Source organism: Chlamydotis macqueenii, chromosome 5 (assembly GCF_036417535.1).
Source record: "Chlamydotis macqueenii isolate bChlMac1 chromosome 5, bChlMac1.mat, whole genome shotgun sequence".
Classification (NCBI taxonomy): Eukaryota; Metazoa; Chordata; class Aves; order Otidiformes; family Otididae; genus Chlamydotis; species Chlamydotis macqueenii.
In genome coordinates, this window is record NC_141560.1 from 4,103,793 (window position 1) to 4,126,559 (window position 22,767).

The following is a 22,767-nucleotide window of genomic DNA, read 5'->3' on the forward strand; positions in this document are numbered from 1 at the left end:
TCCAAAGGACAATACTGTGCTTTAATGTTTGAGAGACAACGGACTTCCACGCGGTACAAGAGTGGGCGGTACGCACTATACATATATACACACGGGGCGTAGTTAAAGCTTGTGTATTTGAACGATATTCATGTTCCAAAAAAAATGCACCAAGTCTTACAACAACAAAAAACGTGAACAAAATCCAAGGCCACAAGTAGAGAGAGGTATGTTTTAAGGACTACAGGTCACGGGGAAATAAAAAACAGCAGTGGTGTAATGCGAACTTTATCCTGAAGAGAGATAAGCGGTTAAAACGCAACTTTTCGTTACCTCAGGAGCAAGACAGAGACTTAATTTCCAAACTAAAGCAAGCAAAGAGGAACAAATGTACTGGTCTGTGCCCCTTTGGTCCTCACGCTCTCCTTCCAGTTGTGGAGCCAAAAAGAGAAAGAGTTTTACTCTGAACTTCAGGCAAGAAAGATTTAAGGCTTTTCAGCTGGATATTTGAAATATAAACTGAACTGAAAAGTGGCAATATCTGCTCTCAGTGCTCTAAGGAAAACAAATGCCACAGAGTTTGTGTCTTTTATAAACGTGCCACACATACCTTCTTCACGCCAGCAGACTTTTATAGCACCTAACTCTACAGAAACCAGGACAGAGGATAAAATAAAAGACTTTTACAATAATGCTGTGATGGTCATCAAGGTAAAATTAGTGTAATTAAACGCATGAGGTTCTTGAAAGTTCTTTAGGCTCAATGGAAATTTGACCAGACATGATTTTCATTTTGTTTCCAACGCGGGTTGGAGCAAGAGACAGGAATGTCAGGGAGATGGAGCTTGCCAGGCTGGGAAGCGTTTAGGTCGGGGTACGGAACATCTTGGATTCATATTCGGCAAAGCAGGCATGACGGTGGGAACCTGCGCTGTGGGCATCTGACACCCTGGCTGACATTTTATTTTTTCAGTTTCGCCTCTGCGCTTAGTTTGAGAAGGGTGGTTTGCATTTGCGCCTCATGTTTTCCCAATTAAGAGTTACAAAACAGCCATTAAAATTGTAACGAACTGTAAGAAGTCCAGCCAAGCCCGGCTGACTGAAACTTTTTGTACCAGTACTGCCACATACAGAGGTTGCCACATAGACAGAAAAATGCGGTTTAATTCATTCGGACGGCGCTGGAAGTTGGCTTTTCTCAATTGCTCTTATGAAACAAGCTGTTGTCATTTCAGGTTACTCTGCCCCGAAATGACCTGCCGCCAGGCAGGAGAGGTACAACGTGCTGCGCTCAGCATTTCAGTGCTCACCTTTGGTCCAACATTTACGAGATGCAAACCCTGAAAAACTTGAAGAGAAATCTTCATTTGCGGGTTATCAGACTAGATTTAGCTTCTCAGTCTAACCCGTGGAAATCCAAGAGGGAAAGCTCAAGATATAAATATCATTAAAAACCTCTGGATATCCCAGCACTTCACAGACAGATTCTGGGGTTTTTTTCCTCCCCTCTGTAAAGATTCCTTAAAAACAGTAACAAACTGACAGTTAAAGTGGTCAGACATTCTGAGGCACAGAGAAAAAGATGCATAAAACCCTTTATATTGAGATAAGACTGTGCCCCAATAATTTAGAAGTTAATTCCCTGCATGTTAAGAGGCTAGGAAAAATGTGTTTCAAATTTCTCAAACAAACAAACAAACAAAAAAAAAACACCAAAAAAGGGAGGGTTAATACCAGCAGGAATATAAAACTCCACCAGAGGTAACATCTCAGAGAGGTATAACATACACATCCAAATCTTGAAACAGCCACTGCAGGACTTGTAATAAAACACAGTCAGCGACAATTCCGGGCCATCCTTTCAGGCAGAGGTGCAGTATTTGCAGCATCAGCAGTCCTACAAGGATCCACAGCCTTTCCGTTGTTTCCTGCGCTGCTCCAGATTTATTCTAACAAACATAACTATTTCACAAATATCCATTTCGCTCCCAAGCCCCGCTTTTCTCCTAACAGCAGTCTATTCCTAGCTTGTACTTCTGCGACATCAGCATCACTGCAAATCCAGGAGGAGCCTACCTCATCGTTACCTTTTTCGTTTGCCATCAGAAGTCTCTTACTGCACAAAGACTATGACAACAATTCACAACGATTTAGTTTAAAAGTGAGATGTAGGAACGAGTAAGAACAGACAGTGACACTGGACAGAACAATCTCCAGAGTGCATTTAGAGAACGACACAGTTTCAGCTCCTGATGAGCGTCAGGAATTCTTCACGAGTCTTTGGATCTTCCCGGAAAACCCCCAGCATTGTGCTGGTTACTGTTTTACTGTTCATTTTCTGTACCCCACGCATTACCATACACATATGCCTAGAAGAAACGAGAGGGGAGTCAATAAATCAGGCACGCTCGAAAGAAAGAAGTAATTCCACAGAGAGAGAAGTTTCGTACACGGTCACGTTTTCTGCCTCGTAAACGAGCGCGGCGCACGGCTGCCGCATCCAAAGAGGCCACGCACAGCAGCTCTGCAGCTGGAATCACACACGGCCCACGTGCTACCACGGAACAGCTCGGAGTGACTTACGTGGCTTCGATAACCACTCCGACTCCAGCGGGCTGTAAGGCTTCAGTGATGGCAATGGCGATCTGTTTGGTAAGGCGTTCCTGGACTGAAAAACAACGGGGAGTTCAGAGGCAGAGTTAAATCTGACCGGCATCCCTGCACCGCCACTACCCGCACAGCAACGCTGCATCCTCAGCTCCAAGCTTGTCTCTTCCTCGCCACCACACACACACAAGTACAGCTCTTCCTAAATAAATTTGATCAGTTTTGATTTGTATCCTGGAACAGATCTTTTATTTGCTTGTTTATATTGGGAGCCATTTTCCACCACACCTTTGCAGGAACTGCATTACCATCACTTGCTGTAACAGCTCTTCCATTTCCTACTACGCAGTTTGATTCTCACGCTTCTCTATTTTCTGTCAGGTTTTATGTATTTGTTCACTGGCTTTACTGCTGCACTATTCAATCCCTACACACAATTTCTCTTTTTAAGGAAAGGAAATGGAGATTAAAAAAATGAGCAAATTAAGAGAGTCTATTGTCCTGCGAAGCTTTACTTCCTGCAGCTCTAGCACCTTCTGTTCACCAGTCCGACACGTAATGGCCACTAAGACTTCTGTCGCCAAGAAAAAGCCAAATTTAACTGCAGGCAAACGAGAGCAGGCTGAGCCCAACCCAAAGCCTCAGGCCCTGCAGCTTCTTCTGCTTCTCGGGGACAGCGGGCACGCAGTCCGTAACACAGCGGCTCTTGCTTCATCTCTTCAGACAAGAACTCTTGAAGGCATCTCAAGTTGTCTGTAGGAGAGTTCATCTCCAGCAGCATCCAACCAGTTTAGTTATCCCTGGCAGCTGTGTCTTGTGGCACATTTATCCTCCGAATCAGTTACTGCCTACATCTATTTTCATCGGCAGATTTTACTCCTCGCTGGAAACACAGGGGCTAAGATGACAGATGAGAATCACTTCTTCAAGAACACAGTGTTTTTCTTCACACTAAAATTTGCACAGCTAGAGTCCACCTACCATTACCAGTACCCTGAGCTGGCTAGCCAAGGACAGCACATAATAAACACAAAAATTCATCTATTTACCTTGTAATCTTCTACTGTATATTTCCACAATCCTAAAGGAGAAAGAAAAAAGACAATGTTACACTTTTTCCTGTCTAACTGTTGGCTGATCTTCACAATTAACTTGACACTATCAAACAAGACCAGTGTATGGATCCATGTCCTTCCTGGAAACCTACACGACATCACGCTGCTGCTCAGCGACCGGTTCCCCTCTGCCTGCCACTCCAGAGACTATTGCAGGGTGAAACCTGTCACTTCTCCTTAGAGCTTCTTCTGCCGGCTCTCACATTTGAATTACTTGGACCACCACCCACCTGCACTGCACAGCTGCAAGGGGATCCATGCCCAAGGAGTCCCTGAAAGCTAATCCTTGAACTGAGCTCAGACTACCTCCTTTGCCTTCAATCTGGACCAAATGCTGGTTTAAGGACAATTCAGATATTGAGAGTCCCAGAAGGCTACTAAAATTAAGCAAGAGATGTTTTGGATTCTTGCATTTAACCACAGATTTAACTAAGAACAATGAGACAGAATTGTTTTTATTTAAAACAGATACTCCCTGTATCACACTATCCTTCACGTTTCAGCGCAGGGATCACCTCAGTGCTCCTCTCGAACACGACGTCAAATTTAAGCCATTTGTGGGGCAATGCAAGTGATACCCCCATCATTTATAACCGCAGTAAAACCCACACAATTAATAAAAATCTTACAACTGCTCTGCACCTCAATGGATTATTCATGCCGTCCTCAAATGCCTCATTACACGTCAAGCGGCCACGTAAAGAAGAGCGCTATAGAAAGCTTCAATACCCGTCTGGTCAGAGGAGACAAAAACCAGACACTGCTTGGCAGCCCGAGGCATTAGTTACAAGAAACATTTCTGACAATGAGACTTGCCTGCTGTTTTGGAGAGAGAATGACATGCAGAAACTCCCCTCCAGAAATGAAATGGTTGTGTTACAGCTATTCTAAACAAAGCAACATAATATTTACATTAAATATATGGATAGGAAACAAGCTGATGCTCCAATAATTTTACACTAGTATTGCATATAAGAAATTCTATAAGCATGTTTATGTAAAACCAGTTATTTGCAATAGTATTTTCAAGCCTGAGCTTAAAATCCAAAGAAAGGTGTTTGTTTACTGAATACAGGTCATCCACAAGCAGGGAAACTCGCCACATTAGGCTAATCCTATTAGGAAAGATTAAGCCTACAGCACCCACAGCCTCACAAATCTTTGTTTGAACACTGGGTGCATTATATAGGGCACGGAAGGGAAGCACTATTTGGCCTACCAATCCCTTCACGCTAAGCACACAAAAGCAAGCGAGGACTGAGAACATTTTGTTATACAAGGATCTAATCTTTTCGTTCTTGCAGGACTTGGGAGTTTTACGCCAACCTGAAAAAGAAGCAAGATTTAATCTTTCAAGCACAGCGCAGGAAACTCATGCGTGTTTCTATACTGAGAATAAATAGTAGGAAAATTCTACACTTCTAGCACCATGTTGCAACTTGCATTAAAAAAAAAAAAATCACTCAAGACAGTTTTGAGTTCCTTTGTACATCTGCAATTCAGAGGTAACTAGAGAGCAGGGCAAGCACAAACCAACCGATGCGTATTTCAAAGGTGATCCTTAACCCTGCATTCAAGCCCTGCAGAAACGAAACCAAGTGCTAAAGACAGTCTCTTCAGGACGTACTTCAGAAATCCAACTCAAAAAACCCCTCACCGTTTAAAATGGTCGGGCCACACAAGCACCAGCCAACACGCAACGCGAGCTGTGAACTGCCGCACAGACATCCCCAAGCGAAGGCAGCTACAGAAGGCAGAAATCTTTCCCCCAGCAACTGCAGCGGTGTCAGCTCAGAACCTCATCCTACAATTTCAGCGCTGAGGAACGGCCGCAGGAAATAGGTACGAGAAAATTTAAATGTTGAACTGCCCGTTTCAGCCTTTCATCAGAGCAAAGCCCACTCCTACAAGCACTGCCAGAAGACAGGAAGGTGGCCTCCCTGTAAGATGAAGTTCACGCAGACGTGACCTCCGAGGGCCCTTCCACTTCCAAACCAAATTTGCTGATGTACGAGCAGAGCACAGAACAGAGCAGACTGACTTTAAAGCATTTTAGCGTCGTATCCTACACATTTCCTACCCGCTAAGAAAACCCAGCAGGCATGCAGATTTACAAGGCTAATTCTCATTAGTATTACGGGAACTACAGCAAGATTAACGGACTTATCAGGGAAAGCATAAGCAAAACCTACATGGTCTTTCTGAACCACAGCAAATTTTTCAGATTCATTTCTCAAAAGAGACCCTTCCACTCCAGTCCCTGAATCTGCTTATTGAAGGGATCTACCATCCCCGTCCTCACCAGAACTAGAAAGTGTCACTTTATAAGAAGATTCAGTGCAATAACTGATCCAAGGGCACTTGCTGAGGAAAAAGCTATTTTACATAACAAATGTATTTCTCAAGTGTATCGTAATTGCTTTGCTTCTTCGGCTGAACCTCATCTATAAAATCTACCCCACGGCGCTCTCAGCAGGTCTTGGGTGAAAGAAAGAAACGTCAAATTTGTCTGAAGAGCCAGCTAACGGATGAAAGCTTTAGATTCAATTTCTATCCAGAGAACGTGTTCATTTACAGCTCAGAAGTTTGGGATTTTTGTTCTGATCAGTCAATATACAGACAAGTAGTAAATAGCTAGAAACCCCCACTGGTTTTGGTGGCCTGCCATAGAACATCACCACATTCTCTATTGTTCTTGTTCCTGTGCTCCCTGCAGACACCAATGCTTTGGATGAACGTAGAAAAGCGTTACAGCTCTACTACGGTCAACTGATGTGAAGTAACACCGAGCTCTAAGACTTATCTGTCCTCTCCACAAAAACACGTAATGCTGAGGATTGGTCTAAATCCAAATCCAGGACACAAAGTGGGCTGAGGTTTAGGAGGAGGACCAGATTAGGAAGATTAGCACAGTTAGCACAGCTCGGAATCCTTTTTACAAACTAGCATCACTTTCATTACATGAACACTTACCTAGCAAGCTTGCTGAGACCAAGTACTTGTTTGTTAGGAAGATAGCCAATATGTACCTAGACAGAGGAGAACAAACCATTAACAGAATCAAAACCACACTTCCAAATGCACACGAAACTCATGCACAGAGAATGAGATGCGTATTTGCCCCAGAACTAACTCTGGAACAATCCTAAAGTCTTAGCATGTGGGAGGAACATGCCACCATGCAAGCCTGAAAAATTGTGGAGCTAACGGAGACTGGAAATGCCCGGTGAGTTCAGTGTCCTGGTGAAGAGTAGGTGAGTTTTTTGAGGGGGAGAAAAATCACAACTCTTCAAAGAAGAGTCAAGGCTTATGTTCCAAGTCTCAGGAATGCTACGGAGTACTACTACGTTTGGGTACAAAAAGCAGCACAGCACTGTTCATCTAAAATAAATACGCTTTTCTTTCAGGACCTCAAGTGGATTTAGGGAGCGGGCAGGAGAGAGACTGTACTTTCCTTCCAGTGAAAGTTCTGATGGCAAGAAGTACTTAGCCACCAAAATCAGGCTGCACTCACTGATTTTTATTTTTTTTCAGCGCTATAGATCAATGTATGATTAAGTCAGCTTCCATTCTGCTTGAATATGGATTTGCTGAACGTTCGTACTGAACACTTAGTTGCACTAAGCTGGAACATGTTCTTGAGAAGAAAAGTGCTCAGATACAAAGGTACGGGAAAGCCATTGAGCTTCTTGTTTTTAGAAAGCAATGTAGGCTACTGAATTCAAGTGGGCTTACAGTTATAACAGATTACAAGCCAGCATTTGTGTCACTGGACCAGAGACTTGAAAAATTAGCCAAGATACAGTAGGGGAGCGTCAGTGTAGGATTCTGCCTTCGAGCTTTGCCTAGAGGCCCCATCTCAGAATCCTGGATTGCTGTACCTGCAGTTAGAGGCACCACAGTGCACCTCATTACCTGGCTAACTTGCTCATTCCTATCACTTCTGTTGGGTAATCAACCCACTGACACCTGAAAAGACATGAAACATTTCAGATAAAGTAAGAGACACAACTTAGAAATAAGTGCTGAATCCTGTACCCCACTGAGTGTTTTTGTGAATTTCTTAATTTCACTTAAGATAGAACTGCAAATACAAGAGATCTACTGGTCAGTATTTGCAGCCTGTTTGATGTACCCAACAGGAGAATGGTTAGTCTGAGAATATTTAGAGGCATACCAAGTCATTTAGCAGACCATTATACGGGCAGGACCGATTCGGTGTTTGCGAGGACATTTCTCCAAATCAGACAGGCTAAACAGCCAGACATAAAAAGAACGCATACATTGCGACAGGAGTAACAAAGAGCATACACGCAGCACATGTCACCAAGAGTAACAGGCTAAATAGGAAGCTTGCACAGAAAAAGAAATTACCTTGCTTTCCAGTATAAAACACTAACAGTGAGAAAAGAAAGCAGATGACATTGAGTTGACTCAACTAAATAAACAGCTGGTTTCTGTTTGGGCATTTTATTTTGGGGAGATAGTTGACTTGATGGAATTTTACAGAAAACAAAAGCACTTGCTACTCTCGGGCCGGTGAGTACGTTATGGTAGAACAGATGGATCAGAATAAGCTCCATCCACCCTTCTGCGCTGATCCGGGAGTGATGGGGCCAAGATGTGCAGAAGGAATTTGAAAATTTGTATTTTCTTTTTAAAGTTGTTGGCATCACAATTTCAACACCCTCTGAAACACCAGCCCCTTCCACGGGAGCAGCCCCCTGCTAGTCAATTTTGACCACCCCCTCTCTGACCGGGCTCACTTATTTAAGACAGGGCTGCTCATCAGAAGTTTTGTTGCGTTCACGAGGGGTTCCCAAGATGAACGTGCACTAGATAGCTCTGAGCCAGAAGCTAAATCCGCGACAGAGCCAGCGTGCGGGGTGAGCTGGTTTAATATCAAGATGTCTGCCCTCAAGGCTTGCTGCTGCTTCAAGAAGAGCTTTGATATGAAATGTCAGAAACCATTAGATTACTTAGACTAGGAAAGGTTGAGCTTTATATTTTCGGAGCTTAAATCCAAATAAAAGTCACATTAAGGAGGTCTTCCTTATTTGTATTCTGAAGATTAACTTCTAGAATCACAGCCGTAAGCAGTAAATACTTGCAGCTTTAAAAGCTTTGTAGTTACAGCTACAAAGTCTTTTACATGTACTTTAGGTCTTTGATCAGGTATTCCCACGTTTGTTTTGTGAGGAAGAGTTACCTTTCCAACAAATGGAACGAGGTGATGCTCACACAATGAGAACATGTCTATGTCCTTCACAATTACCATCTCATCATGATCTTCATCAAAGATGGCGTCATTCAGAACATCTGAAATTAAACATTCGTGTTAAAAAAAAAAAAATTAAAAATGCACAAGCATGGAAGGTTCTTCCAGCCAGTATGTGAGAAAGCTTGTAGCAAGAGCATGGCCCTCCCAGAACTACAGATTTTAGGGTTAGGATATGGGAGGCAAGTAAGGAGTAACATCACAAGTACACTTTGGTTTGCATGTGATTACACAATTGCCACAGTGCTAGCTGCATCAGTCTGTAGCGTTTTATTTACATAATAGTTTGAGTCCATCTTTGCAGAATTGCTGGCATCTTAAGAGCAATTAAGACTACACCTGATAAAGCCAGCGCTGAGGAGGAGAGCACATCTCAAGTGGGCTTCCTTTAGTATTTCCACACACCACAAGCAAAGCTAAGCCTGAGGTCTGAGAAAAGCTAAGCTGTCACAGCAGTTTCTTCAAACACTTCAACACTAGCATCACTATCTTCAAGGAGGCTTTGCACTCAAATAAGGCACTTTCTCATTTCAACCTGAAGCAGCTGTTTAGGCATACGCAAAAGTGAAAGGGACAGATCTGTATCGACAGTTCGGAGAGAGATTTGCTGTCCCAAACTGAAAGCAGGCCATGCACATACACACTCTGGCCTAATCCTGCGCCTCAGAGCTAAAAGATAATTAAGGCGAAGAAAGCCATAAAGATAGAAGGAAGAAGAGACAGCTCAGCAAGAAAAGGAACATATAACGTGACACTTCGCTAGTCTCAGAGCTTGGCAGAGCAGATCCTCAGTTGACTTTCCAGATTTAGCAGTCCCCTGACAGGTCCCCAAGCAATCCTGCCACAGGTTACAGCAGATCACTACAGAATCCACCAAGACTGCAGGCAGATGGACAGTAGAACAGGCTCAAGTTAAGAGACTGAGCTTTTTGAAGGACAAGAAAAAAAAGCTGTATAAAAGAGAGAGAGAACGGCAAGAGAGCAGTAGTAATTCAGAAGGGCTGATGACCAGAACAAGGACCTCTGCCAACAAGTTAGCTTGAAGCCACACTGACTACTTGGGAGTTACTTCCAGGAGCTGGTGCCATCTACACCATGTCCAGAGAGGGAAGCAGGGTGCTCAGGGACTGCCCTGCTTCGTCCACGGTGGAGCTTAGCACCTGCAGCGGCGATTACACACACCTAACAGTTGTTTCTGCTCTCCTTGCCTTTATGCCTTCCCCTGACATGCACGTACAGCTAATGGCCACCATCTGTTGTCGATAACATATCATCATCACGGAGCATTTTAATTTCCTGCTTGCTATCAGCACTAACAGGTAACCCTGGAAACTGTGCGCAAGATGTTCTGCCTGCGACGCACGTTCCTTCCCGAGAACGGCTGGCAACCTGCAAGGCGGCGAGGCTGAACCCCAGAAGGCTTCTGATCAGGTCAGAGAGCAGGAGCAGGGGGCACGAAAGAGGCCAGGAAACAGCTCTGTAAAAATACATCATTTTCTTCTTCAAATTTCAGAGTCTAGTTGACTCCAAACACCGCTGGAGAGGATTTTGATTACATGGGGAGCACCGTGCAGTTGCGTAACGATGAATTCAGCCAGGAATAGCCAGAATCTGAAACAGAGCGGGCTCAGAGGAGAGGGGAGACAGAGCAGCCGTCTGGGTTCTTCGCTCCCCCCCCACAGCACTCTGCGGATGCGCCGTTTACAGCAGAAAGGCAAACAGCGGTTTCACAAAACCTGCTACCGTGCCCAGCATTATTAAAACAAAATCCAAAAGGCTCCACGAAGCATCTCCAGAGTGACCGCTGCTGTTATTAGAGCAGCAGCTTGGCTCACACCGGCCCTGCCAGGAGCGCTTCAGAGCCCGATGTTAGATAGGGATTTACGTCAGCACGCTCACAAAGCGGACTGTTCAGAACAGCCAAAAACTGATGCGGTGTAAGGTTGTGAAGCCTCATATATATATACACACACATATAGATAATTATTCATATAAAGTATATATGAATAGGTCATTACAGACTTCACCTAAGGAACCTAAGTCTATTACTGGAATGCCAAAGAGCCACGCTGTATTACTGAGACAGCTGTTAGCCCTGTTTTAAAGGTGGGGGGGAAAAAAGAAGGTTGACCTGTGAAGTACCACACAGGCAACCTCAGGAACAAAATCCGTCCCTCCCATGGCTGAAGCCATCGAACAGGAACACGAAGGTTCAAGGAAGGTTCCATCCGTCCTTCTTGCACAGGGCTTTGGGATGCTTCGCGCTTCTCGTTTATACAGCTCTTGCCAATTTTGCACCTTAGATTTATTTAATATAAGCTGCCAGATCACAGATGACACCTGCTCAGCTGCATAACCTCGGCAGTTGTGCCCACCGCATGGTGCGCTCATTTTAAGTCAGCACCAGTTATTCCCTGAGAAGAAGGGCCAGAGCCCATAAAGGAAGAAACCAGCTTAGTGTTGACCCCTCCAGTAACCCCTTCACAACTGCCAGCAGATACAGGGACAGGCGGTAAAACAAAACACGAGACCAACCACCACCTGCGCAAACGGCCGTGGTGTTAAGAGAGCGCCCCGGTCACCGCTATCCTACTCCAGTCCCTCCTGCTCACACCTCACAAGTTTGTTCTCCAGAAAATAAGCACAGCTTGAAGCCTGCCCATCCCTGCATCTCCCCCTTTGAAATCCAAGCCTCGTGTTGACAAAGGAAGAGTTCGGTAAGAGCGGCTGTGACGAGATGCTGTGCTATGTCCCACCGCAGCACTTGTTTCCAGTAATCACACAGCAGAGACTTGTTTGGCAGAGACTCAAAACGCTTTGTGCGGGGAGGCAATACCGTTTTATCTAACTTTGTCTGCTTTTTTTTTTTTTTTTTTTGTTATTCAATTTGCAATAGCATCAAACAGAGCCCCGACAAGCTCAGCCTGCGGCTTGCAACACATGTTCTGGAGAATTTCACAGAGCTGAAATGGCAGAAGGGGAAACAGGGCCTCAGATTAACCAGGCCAGAAGCAAAGCTGGGGGCAAGTTCATGCCTCTTTTCCCATTCTTTCATTCCACCTGCTAGGCCACGCTGCCTGCTTCACTAGCTTGATTTCAGTTTCCTCCTCTGGAGGCCCCAAAACATCTAAAAGTCATGTTATCCCTCCCCAGGCCTGTTCCAGTTCACACAGAGCAGCGTGGCTGTTACAGCAGCTGCATCTCTCAGCTCTAAAATACCCACCTGCCCTTCTAACTCAACTCTACCTTTCCCATCCCTTCCTCCTGTGGCACCAGGATCTCCAAAGCAAAAGCATAGAAGTCAAGAGGGCTTTCAGAAGGCTAGAAGTAAATATTGCTAGCTTGGTTTCCCAAGTCTGCTTTTATTACTCCCAGCTGTGCTCACGTGCTGCCACCAAGCCCCATCTATAAGCTGAAGGAGACTGCAAATAACACCGTTTTCCTTCTCCGCCACCCCAGAAAACAGCTAAGGGAATGTAATGCTCACATCCTTAAGCCTAGACACATCATGTTAACGAAAAGCTAAGACTCGAATTAAAACACACGGCTGGGAGGAGGGGAAGAAGAACAAACGTTTTATGTGCAGTCAGGGCACTCCAGATTATTCCAGCACATTTTTCCTTCAGCTCAGAGTTCAAGTCCTGGTGTAGAAACTTCAGTGGGCTCCTAACTTGCAGCAGAGCTGACTGTTCAGTTTTAACTCCTGAAACACATCAGAATTATTTTTTTCCCCTTTATCTTCAAAAAGAGATGATAAAAGCAAAAATCAGAATTGGATGAAGGCAGAATGAGAAAGACCTTTGAGGATTTTGCGTCAGAGCTAGGCAAAAAGACCTGTTGCTATAGAAACTATTTGCATGGCTTTAATGTGACACAGGAAAGCAAAAGCACCTCTGGCAACCAAAGAAGCTAGAGCCCACCCAGCAGCTGGCTCCGGCGGTGAAGGGAATGAAGGATGGCAGCACTGCGCAGAGCGGCACGGCATCAGCTTCACAGCACTTCAGATGTCCCATTTTTACTACGCTCGTGAGACAGAAGACTGAAGTGATGTAGGTTGTTCTCTCTGTGAGTTAAAGTACTCCTCTGTGGTGTTAAGTTGCCTCACTGCTCCACTTTGGAGAGGAGTCAGACTGAGGATTGTGCAGTGTCAACAGCATGGAGGTAAGCAGTAAATTGTAGAGTCAAAACTGATTTTTTTTTTTTTTAATTCATTTGATGACACTACAGGATAACTGTAGTTGCAGAAAATATTCCAGACAAGAAACAAGAAATTTATTGCAGCCTTTCAGAATTAAAAAAGTACCAGGAATTTATTATGCACACAGAGAAGAGAATCAGGCTACAAAAACACTCATTCACATGAAGAGAGTTTGCGCTGCTGCAGAAAGTTAACGACTTCAGGTTCCTAAGAAAGGGAGTTGTCTGAATATGCCAGTTCACAACAGAATTGCCATTTGCTTCAAGAAGTCTTGAAGAGCTCTAGAAAGAGAGACAGCCTAAGATGCCACACTACTATTAAATAGGCAACAGAGATCAAAAGGCGCAGAGAAAATTAAATGGACACTATGTGGCTTCCTTGCCGTAACGTACCTTACTAACAGGAACCAAGAGAGACCTCAGGCACAAAAGAACTTACAAGTTTGTGACTAACATTTCAGATTTCATCGCTGCCACACCAAAGGACTAGAAACAGACATTCAACTCCAGGCAGGAACACGTGTTTCAGAAGCAAAGCTTAATTCCTCTGTTACCAGAAGAGTGGTGAACCAGATGTACAACTTAAGGCACATGTCATAAAAGCAAAGGTGGAGGAAAAGCATTACTGCTATTCAACTAATTGTGGTCATCATTTGTACAGATTGGTTTGTTTTCCTATAAGACATTTTCCGCGTTGCAGCGAGAGATTCAAGTCTATTGACAAGAGATCAGTTATTGCAGACTCTCAGATGAATCTAAGATTAGGTCCTAGAAGTTGTCCTCTGCCAGGAGGTTTATTAATATGAGGGCAAGCAGAGTTATGGAGATGCTCATTAAAATGCATCAGGATTTCAATAACCGTTTCAATGTCTCATGTCATAGAAGGTGCTGAAAGTCCTCCCATCCACACACTTCTTTCTGAAACTGAAACAAAGGGAAATAAGAGAAGACAAAAACAACGCTTTGGAAGAGCAACACAAATCAGGAGCCTTTAATAGTTACGATCCAAGAGGTTAAGACATTTAATAAACTCCTGGCAAAACCCCAAACAAGCTTTGTGTTACTTGAGCATTAATGGGCAGGGGAGATCATCCTGGAAAGTCCTACAGTCCTAGCTCCCAGCAGAAGTTTCACTGCATGGAGTACCTGTTTCAGCATGGTAGGCTTCACTCGTGGAGGGGTAGAGGTTGAGGAAAGAAACCCCTGAAAACCTTACTCTGAATAGCCCTGTCTCTCCCACCCTCCCCTTTACAAGAAACAAGCCATGGGCACACCACAATAATGTTGATCATAGAATCATAGAATGGTTAGGGTTGGAAGGGACCTTCAAAGGTCATCTAGTCCAACCCCCCTGCAAGGAGCAGGGACATGCCCAACTAGATCAGGTTGCTCAGAGTCTCATCCAGCCTGGCCTTGAACGTTTCCAGGGATGGGGCTTCCACCGCCTCTCTGGGCAACCTGGGACACTGTTCTATAACTCACATCGTAAAAAATTTTTTCCTAATTTCCAATCTAAATCTATCCCCCTCTATTTTAAAACCATTACTTCTCGTCCTATGGCAACAGGCCCTACTAAACAGCCTTTCCCCATCTTTCTTGTAGGCCCCCTTGAGGTACTGGAAGACCGCTATCAGGTCTCCTCGGAGCCTCCTCTTCTCCAGGCTGAACAGCCCCAACTCTCTCAGCCTGTCCTCATAAGAGAGGTGCTCCAGCCCTTTTATCATCTTCGTGGCCCTCCTCTGGACCTTCTCCAACTGGTCCATGTCCTTCTTGTGTTGGGGACTCCAGAACTGGACGCAGTACTCCGGGTGGGGTCTCACCAGGGCAGAGTAGAGGGGGAGAATCCCCTCCCTCAACCTGCTGCCCACACTCCTCTTGATGCAGCCCAGGATGCCGTTGGTTTCTGGGCTGCAAGGGTGCATTGCCTGCTCATGTTGAGCTTCTCGTCCACCAGCACTCCCAAGTCCTTCTCCTCAGGACTGCTCTCCATCCATTCTCCCCCAGCCTGGATTTGTGCTGGGATTGCCCTGACCCAGGTGCAGGACCTTGCCCTTGGCCTGGTTGAACTTCATGAGGTTGGCACGGGCCCACCTCTCCAGCCTGTCCAGGTCCCTCTGGATGGCATCCCTGATGCCATCCCTTGATGTTTAAGTTATTAATAGGTTAGACTACTGCATCTGTCAGGAGCAAGAGAACTAGCAGTACCTTGTTTCCAGGAAAAGAATGAAGTAACTCAGCAGCTCTTAGCAAAGGGCAGCGCTGCTGATCAAACAGCCTTGTTTGTTTAAGGCACTGCCTGTCTATTTTTACACAGCGACGCTTAGCACCTCTCATCCACACCAAACTGGGTAGGCTTGGAAAAATTTGTGAGCTTACACCATTGTTGTCATCTGTCAAAATATCAAATCCACACAGACAAGAAGATGAAGAAAAGGGTATTAAGGTTGCATTTTTTTCACCCTTCACCACAGGAAAAGCACATAAACTAATGAGAGAGGAAAAGCAACACACAGTTCAGCAGATGTTAGTCTATTGTGTGAGACCTAACTAGTTGTTATCTGCTTTAAAAATAAAAGCTGCACAGCAGAGTCACTTCGCTTCCAGGCAAATAAAGCATACATGCAGCCTTTCAAACCACAGAGATTCAGAAAGCAAAGTTATCCTTTCCCAGTATTTCCGATTTTCATTTCCCTATTAAACATGCTGAAAGGACAGCTGAACCTGCCAACATGCTTGAAAGCTAAAAACCTACCAGAAAAGTCTTCCAGCTTTTATTCACGGAACAACTATCACCATTACCAGCAACTACGCTGTTTAACGAACACGCCACCCTGCTTAGAGCGCTTACGGACGATGAAGACAAGTTAACTTCCCACTGCAGGTGCAGGCGGCTCATTCAGTCCTACAGAATTACACATTCAGAACCAACTCCTTTGTGATTTGTGTTTTGAACCTACCACCATCGACACTCACCATATCTGTAACTTACTGCTCAGCTCTGCTTAGCAGGATTGATTCTGAAGCCCTCAGCTTGAGTTACAAGTTAGCACGGTCTGCAATCTTGTATTTCCATGTATTCACTCATTTACTGCACTGGCAATCGCTTGTGCTTTGCAGTATCTCACAGCCAGCACCTCCCAGTGTGACATTAAACCTTTACTAAAGGAGGGACAGATCTCTCAAGGTTTAGGTTTTTTGTGTGGCCAGCAATTGCCTGAACCAACTCTAAGAAAGTTAAAACAGCAACTGGCTATGAACAGTCCTGCTCTACTCCTCCCCCTCTACTTTGCCCTGGTGAGACCCCACCTGGAGTAGTGTGTCCAGTTCTGAAGCCCCCAGCACAAGAAGGACATGGACCAGTTGGAGAAGGTCCAGAGGAGGGCCACAAAGATGATCAGAGGGCTGGAGCACCTCTCTTATGAGGACAGGCTGAGAGAGTTGGGGCTTTTCATCCTGGAGAAAAGGAGGCTCCAGGGAGACCTGAGAGCGGTCTTCCAGTACCTCAAGGGGGCTGCAGGAAAGATGGGGAGAGACTGTTTAGTAGGGCCTGTTGCCATAGGACAAGGAGTAATGGTTTTAAAATAGTGGGGGGTAGATTTAGATTGGAAATTAGGAAAAAATTTTTTACCATGTGAGTTATAGAACACTGTCCCAGGTTGCCAAGAAAGGTGGTGGATGCCCCATCCCTGGAAACATTCCAGGCCAGGTTGGCCGGGGCTGTGAGCAACCTGATCTGGTTGGGGATGTCCCTGCTCCTTGCAGGGGGGTTGGACTAGATGACCTTTGAAGGTCCCTTCCAACCCAAACCATTCTATGATTCTAACAGTCCTGTTCACCTTTACTAACTAAGAGAACAGGTTACTATTTAGTTACACAATTTACTCCCAGAAGTACATAGCTGATGGATCTGACCCTGGCTCAGGAAAAGAAAATGTGTTCTTGGATGCTCATACAGAACCACTGCATGAAATTGAGAAGTAAGACTTCAGCATTTTTACCTGGTCCCCAGGTAGATTTTACCTGAAATCACTGGGGGCATTCCTGCTACTCCAATGAAAGTTTGATGAGTAGTACTACAGAGGGGAGATCAGTATGTTTGAATATGTTTTGTCAAAGAAAGAGCAAGGTCTTTAGCAAAGCCAGGAGTAACAGGAGAAAAGACATAATCTAGGAAGAACAGCAAGAGACAGGTGTAGACACTTAGCAAGTAAATTCTACTAATGGCTCTGAAATGCAATACTAACCAGCTGCAGAACACAGACAGCAAAGATGAACGAGAAAAATGAGGAACACTTTCTCTGCACTCTTGGAAACAAGCTAGGAAATACACACACAGGGGAAGCTGGAAAACAGCATCAGCTTCTCTGCTGCTCACAGAAATCTGATCGGAGAGAAGCGACAGTATTTAGGTGTGATCTTCTCCACAACACTACACATTTAAGCTATGGGAAGTACGAAAACACAAATACAATCGGTGTCATGGAAGCACAGTGACAACACCCAGGAAAGGAGATCAAGTGTCCAGCATGTTTAACCATGCTCCAAATGTATTAAGTTCTCAGACACACGGTAACCAAAAAGATCAAGGAAATAGTTTGTTCTTAAGGGTGAATTATCAATCAAGGCTAAAAAAGAAAAACAATATCCATTTGCTGAAACCACACGTCACCTCAGCAGCTTCCAAAAGCACTCCTTAAAACCAAAAAGGAACCAGGGTTCCTTTTTCCTTAAACCAAACTCCTCACTCACACCACCTGGTCGTCTTCTCCTCCAATGCCACCACAGAGGACAGATTGCTGCCACCGTACCAGAAAGCTTCCAGCAACCTGACTGCACTCAAAAGTGTTCAGTGCCAAGCAAGAGCACGGCGCCACTCAACCCACTGACCTTTGAGAGCAGCGGGCAGCATTCAGGACAGTCAGGTAGCTTCATTTTGTGATCTACCACGTAACACCCATGTTCTTGCTTACAGCAAGCGAGGCTTGCGTCAAACACATAAAACACCAAAGACCTCCGGCAGTGTACTTGCAACTTTACACTCTCCAGCCTCCACGGTATTTCATCATTTGGGAATACATCTATTTCATCATTTTTTTGTATTCCTGTATGGAAAATTAAAATGCCATCAGAAATGAATTGCTTTTCTCCTGCCTACCTAAGGCAGATACTCAAGCAAACTCAGAACGCTGATTTTAAAGCCTGTAGCTGCACTAACATTCACTACCTTGGTTTGTTTTTTGTCACTCTTTCTCTGACTGCACAGTCTGGCAGCGTTTCCACGTACTGGCAAGGGTTGTGAGCTCAGCTGGGGCCAGCTGAAGACAGGTGCCTGTTGCAACACACCTTGCTTCTAGCCCTGTGTTTGTACAGTCACTACCGCAGAGCTTTTACTGGAGAAGCCTTTTATAATAGCTGTAAGCCCCATCTTTTCATATCTGTCTGCCATCTTCTGCCTGTTGGGGAATAAACTTTGCTTTTACAAGCCAGTCAGATGTATTAGTATAGCCCAGCAAACAGCACACCAGCAGAGACGGGCAGCGGGAACTGCAGCCCCACAGCTAGCCTTGCTCCCAAGGACCGTGCAGTTGTTGGCTCCAGGTTTCAGGATGCGTTTAAAACTCTCCCAAGTGGAAGTTACTTCTGTATCAACACTCCCAGGCAACTCCTCATCCACTAGTCATTTTGCCAGGTGCTATGGACTTGTTCTTCAGCTACAGCTCTTTCCTTTGCTTGGCTAGTAAGAGTGGGAAGACTGGACGCTGGGCATTGTGCAAGAAGAGGTGAGTAGCTGGAAAGTAAAAGGATCCCCCCCCGACACAGGAAGGGACGTTAAGATCACAGCTTCAGTTTGTCTCCTAGAAAGGAAGACAAAAGCAGTCCCACAGCGCAGCACCCAGCAGTGACACTTTCTACTCTTGGATATAACACAGCTCTCTCTCAGGTATGGATATTCAGGGGAGGGGACTCTCCAGAACTGCTCTGTTTAATGAAACGTATGTGATTGGGAAGACTCTTCAGGTCCCAGAGAATTCACACTGGAGTAGAAAAGGCTATTTAAATAAACTTAAGGGAACGTGTGGCTCTGCACACAAAACTGGCAGCAAGATAAAACAGGGCTTAAGATGGGCAGCAACCTCATCTGGGTTCAGTACAGAAATTCATGCTCGGAAACTATCACTAAAAAAAAAATCCTTCTGCTAGAGACTGGCAAGATGACTGAGAGACCTCCTGTGTTTTACAGCCGTAAAGAGACACACGCAGTTCCCAGATTAGCAAAGTTACTCCCATAGACAAAGGATTATTCTCTGAGACCCTATGAAACCTCATTTCAAACGCACCGTGCAGCGGGACTAAGGGAAGAGAGGAACAAGAATGGTAGCCTATTTCCAGATGCGAAGCTCAAAACATCATTTAATCTGAAAGGCAAAACAAATGTCAAGGCAGAAATGCTGCTCCGGGGGAAAGCTAGGAAACAGCTTTAACACACGAGTATAAGCTGGCCACGAGTAAGTGAATGCTGGAAGTTATATGCAATCTGATTTCAGAAGAGCCAACAGATAAGAAGTGAAAAAGAAACTAAACATGAAAGCCAACCTTTATGTTGGGGTACAGTGCACTTACGAAAAGGACTCTGACGCATTAGCAGGAAGCTTCCCTGATGCCAGCCAGCAGCACAGTTCCGCCTTTTCATTCAGCTGCGACACCCTGATGCGGTTCTGGGGCATTCAACACACCAGTGCTGCACTCCAGAGAGCAGAACACGCTCAGCTCCTTTCTGATTCACGTTCACAGGTCCTTGCTGACAGCGTCTGCATCCCTTACGCACTAACAGGAACTCGCTTTTTACTCAAGAGGGAGCAGAAGGGGGAATCCCTCAGTGTCCCAAGCTCTTTCTTACTGTTTGTACTGGGTACAGTCCTTAGGGGAAAGGCTGAGAAGAGGAAAAGTGACATAAAAAACCAAAGTTTTCAAGCAGGATTTACGCTGCACTGGAACCAAGAGGTAACTTCGGAGTTGCCGGTGATGGGGAGAGCAAATCCCACCCAGTTCTTCTCCTCCTGCCCCCTGGAAGGACCCGCAGCCAGCAAGCGGATAAGACAATTATCTGGGGCAGCAATGGGAACCTGGGGTACCTCTACACCTGCATTCACTGCAGGGACCCCGAGACGGGGCTGGGATCTCCCTGACCTCCTCCTTTCTCCTCACCTCGCTTCCTCAAGTTTCATTCCCACCTTTCAAACACCTCACCTGCCAAAAGCATCAACAGGACCCTTTCAGAGAAGAATCAAGCCAGCTACATCTGCTAACAGACGCGAGGGTTCCTACCCGCTTCTGGATGGGGTCTGGCCGAGCTGGGGCTGGGGGAAAGGTAGAATCAACGCGTTTTTATGCCAGAGCTCGATAGTTCACACCAGAAGATGGAAAGGAAAAGCACTTGCCCTGCTCACCCAGACCAGAGGCACAGGAGTTTATGGGATAAGGCGAACTCTACCAGCACGGAGTTTTAAAAAAGTAAACTGGGGGAAGGACAGAGGGACCCCAGGGTAGGGGTGCTCCCAGCACATATTGCTGGTGACTGACATGGGGCATCAGGCACTGACGGGGCAGCGGCAAAGCCCGGTTTGAGAAATAAAAGCAGGAAAACCCGCAGCAGGGCTGGCATCAAAGCGGCCCCGGAGCCCTCCCCAGGCTGCCACCCGCCCCGGGGTCGGGGGAAAGGCTCCCTACCCGAGATGGTCTCCTGGTAGCCCTTGGTGAAGAACTGCATGGCGGTGGCCGCTCTCCAGGGCGTCTTCAGCAGCCCCTGCCGCTGGGGGTCCTCGCCCAGCGAGCGCAGGATGGTGGTGTAGGCGGCTGCCAGGCCGGGCAGGCTCAGCTCGTTGTCTTCCTCGCTGCGGGGCCGCTCGCCTCGCCAACCGTCGGCGCTACCGGAAGGGAGGACGCGGGGTTTCTCGGTGCCCGCCGAAGGAGCGGCGGAGGGGAGCGGCGGCCTTTCCTGCCTCGCGTAACCGTTACAGCTCCGCGCCGCCTCCATGGGCCCCGGCAGGGCCCGCCGCCCTCAGCGCTGCTCGGGCCGCCGCCGGCCCCGGCCGCCCGCTTTATACCGCCCGCGCCGCTGCCATTGGCCGCCGCCGCCGCCACGTCACCAGCGGTGTCATGAGCCGGCCGGTCTCAGCCGGTCGCCGCGGGAAATCGGGGCGGGGGTGTGGGGAATCCGGTACCGGGAGAGGCTGGGCTGGGAGAACGGGGAGCGGGGGTGAGCCCCCGAGCCGCTGTGGAGGATCCCCTTCCATCGCTCCAACGGGGAGCCCATGGCGAGCAGCAAGGAGGACGGATGGGAATGGGGTGCAGGTCTTCGCTCCCAACCTCCTTCTCCGTTTTCTCTCCATCCTCCCAAAGTTCGAGAGCTGGTCCTTTTCCCACCGGGGTGATGCTGGCATATCCCGCTCAGGAGCTGCCGGGATGCCACCATAACCCTTCCGGGGTGCTTTGGGATGCATCCACCGGGAAAATCCCGGGCATGGGTTTCTCCTCCTTCATGACCATCCCTGCCGCTTAATGACAGTCGGGTTTCAGTCCCGCCAAACCCACGAGCTCTGCAGACACCTTCCAGCTGCAGGGCTCACACGCCCCAACGTTTTCGTATTCCCACTTGTGGCTCTGGGAACGCGCCCTCGCTGATGGCCGAGACCAAAGATTTGGGGGTCTCCGCGAGCATCTCTGGGTGGGATGTCTCCCCTGCATCCTCCAGGCGCTTTTGGGGTGAACGCGGGAGACAAAGCACAGCTGGTCTTTGCCAGCGGCAGCCGCCAGCCCTTTCTGCCCCAGCCCCACGTCGTGTTCAAATTCTGCCGAACGAATAAATATCAGGGTGGGCGGTTTGGAAGGGATCTCCCCTCCGGCCGAAGCTGTTCCGGGATTTTATGAGATAGAAATTGAGTCTTAAAGTTCAGCTGAGGACAGGGTGCACGCTTCGTCGCCCCAGCTGCGAGCAAGGTAATATTTTCTGGATAGCCATCCAAAAAAATAGCTTAGATGCTAAGGGACACGGCCAAGCCCTCTCTTTTCACACCCGACCTGTCCATGAGGCAGCAGGGACAAATTCTCCCCACCTTATGCCTAGGAAATGGTAAATTGTCGCGTGATAAGGAGGGGAAGGAGCCGTCAGAGGGACGGGACATGGAGCGTGACTCACTGGCTGTCCTCCGTCTCCTCCCGGCATAAAAGCTACATTTAACCAAGACAAGAGGAAAAAAAATAATAATAAAAGGAAACAAAAAAAACCCCAGCAGCAATAACGCGCTCTACATTTGTAATTCGGTTTCCGATCACAGTTTTACCAGAAGAGCCAGGATGACTCAGGTGAAATCAAGCGGCCGGTGTTGGCTTGCAGCCAGCCAGGCTTTACCGCGGTTTTCTTGCCCCGGGCTCCCATCGGGAACAGAAACTGCTGTACCAGAGGATTTAAAGCCCTGAACCCCGTCCCCACCCCTCCCTAGACACCCACCGGGATGCAGCCAGGTACCTTGCATCATTTCGCAACCCTCTGAGGATGTCCAAACCCTCCGTATAAACTCGATGGGTTTCCTT

At 46.7% G+C, this 22,767-nt stretch overlaps 1 protein-coding gene across 2 annotated transcripts; it reads right to left on the reverse strand.

Moving 5' to 3' along the window:
• GCH1 (GTP cyclohydrolase 1) lies at positions 1-21,224 on the reverse strand. Of its 2 annotated transcripts, none has more exons than XM_086749856.1 (6): positions 20,905-21,224; positions 8,977-9,020; positions 6,675-6,730; positions 3,636-3,667; positions 2,563-2,647; positions 1-2,348 (listed from the first exon to the last, which is right to left on the reverse strand). In XM_086749856.1, exons 1-6 carry the CDS (start codon positions 21,209-21,211, stop codon positions 2,222-2,224), a joined length of 651 nt encoding a protein of 216 aa, XP_086605982.1. In that variant the 5' UTR covers positions 21,212-21,224; the 3' UTR covers positions 1-2,221. The 2 variants fall into 2 exon arrangements, with proteins under 2 accessions (XP_086605982.1, XP_086605981.1); XM_086749855.1 differs by having other exon boundaries at positions 8,911-9,020.
• Positions 21,225-22,767: the final 1,543 nt, after the last annotated feature.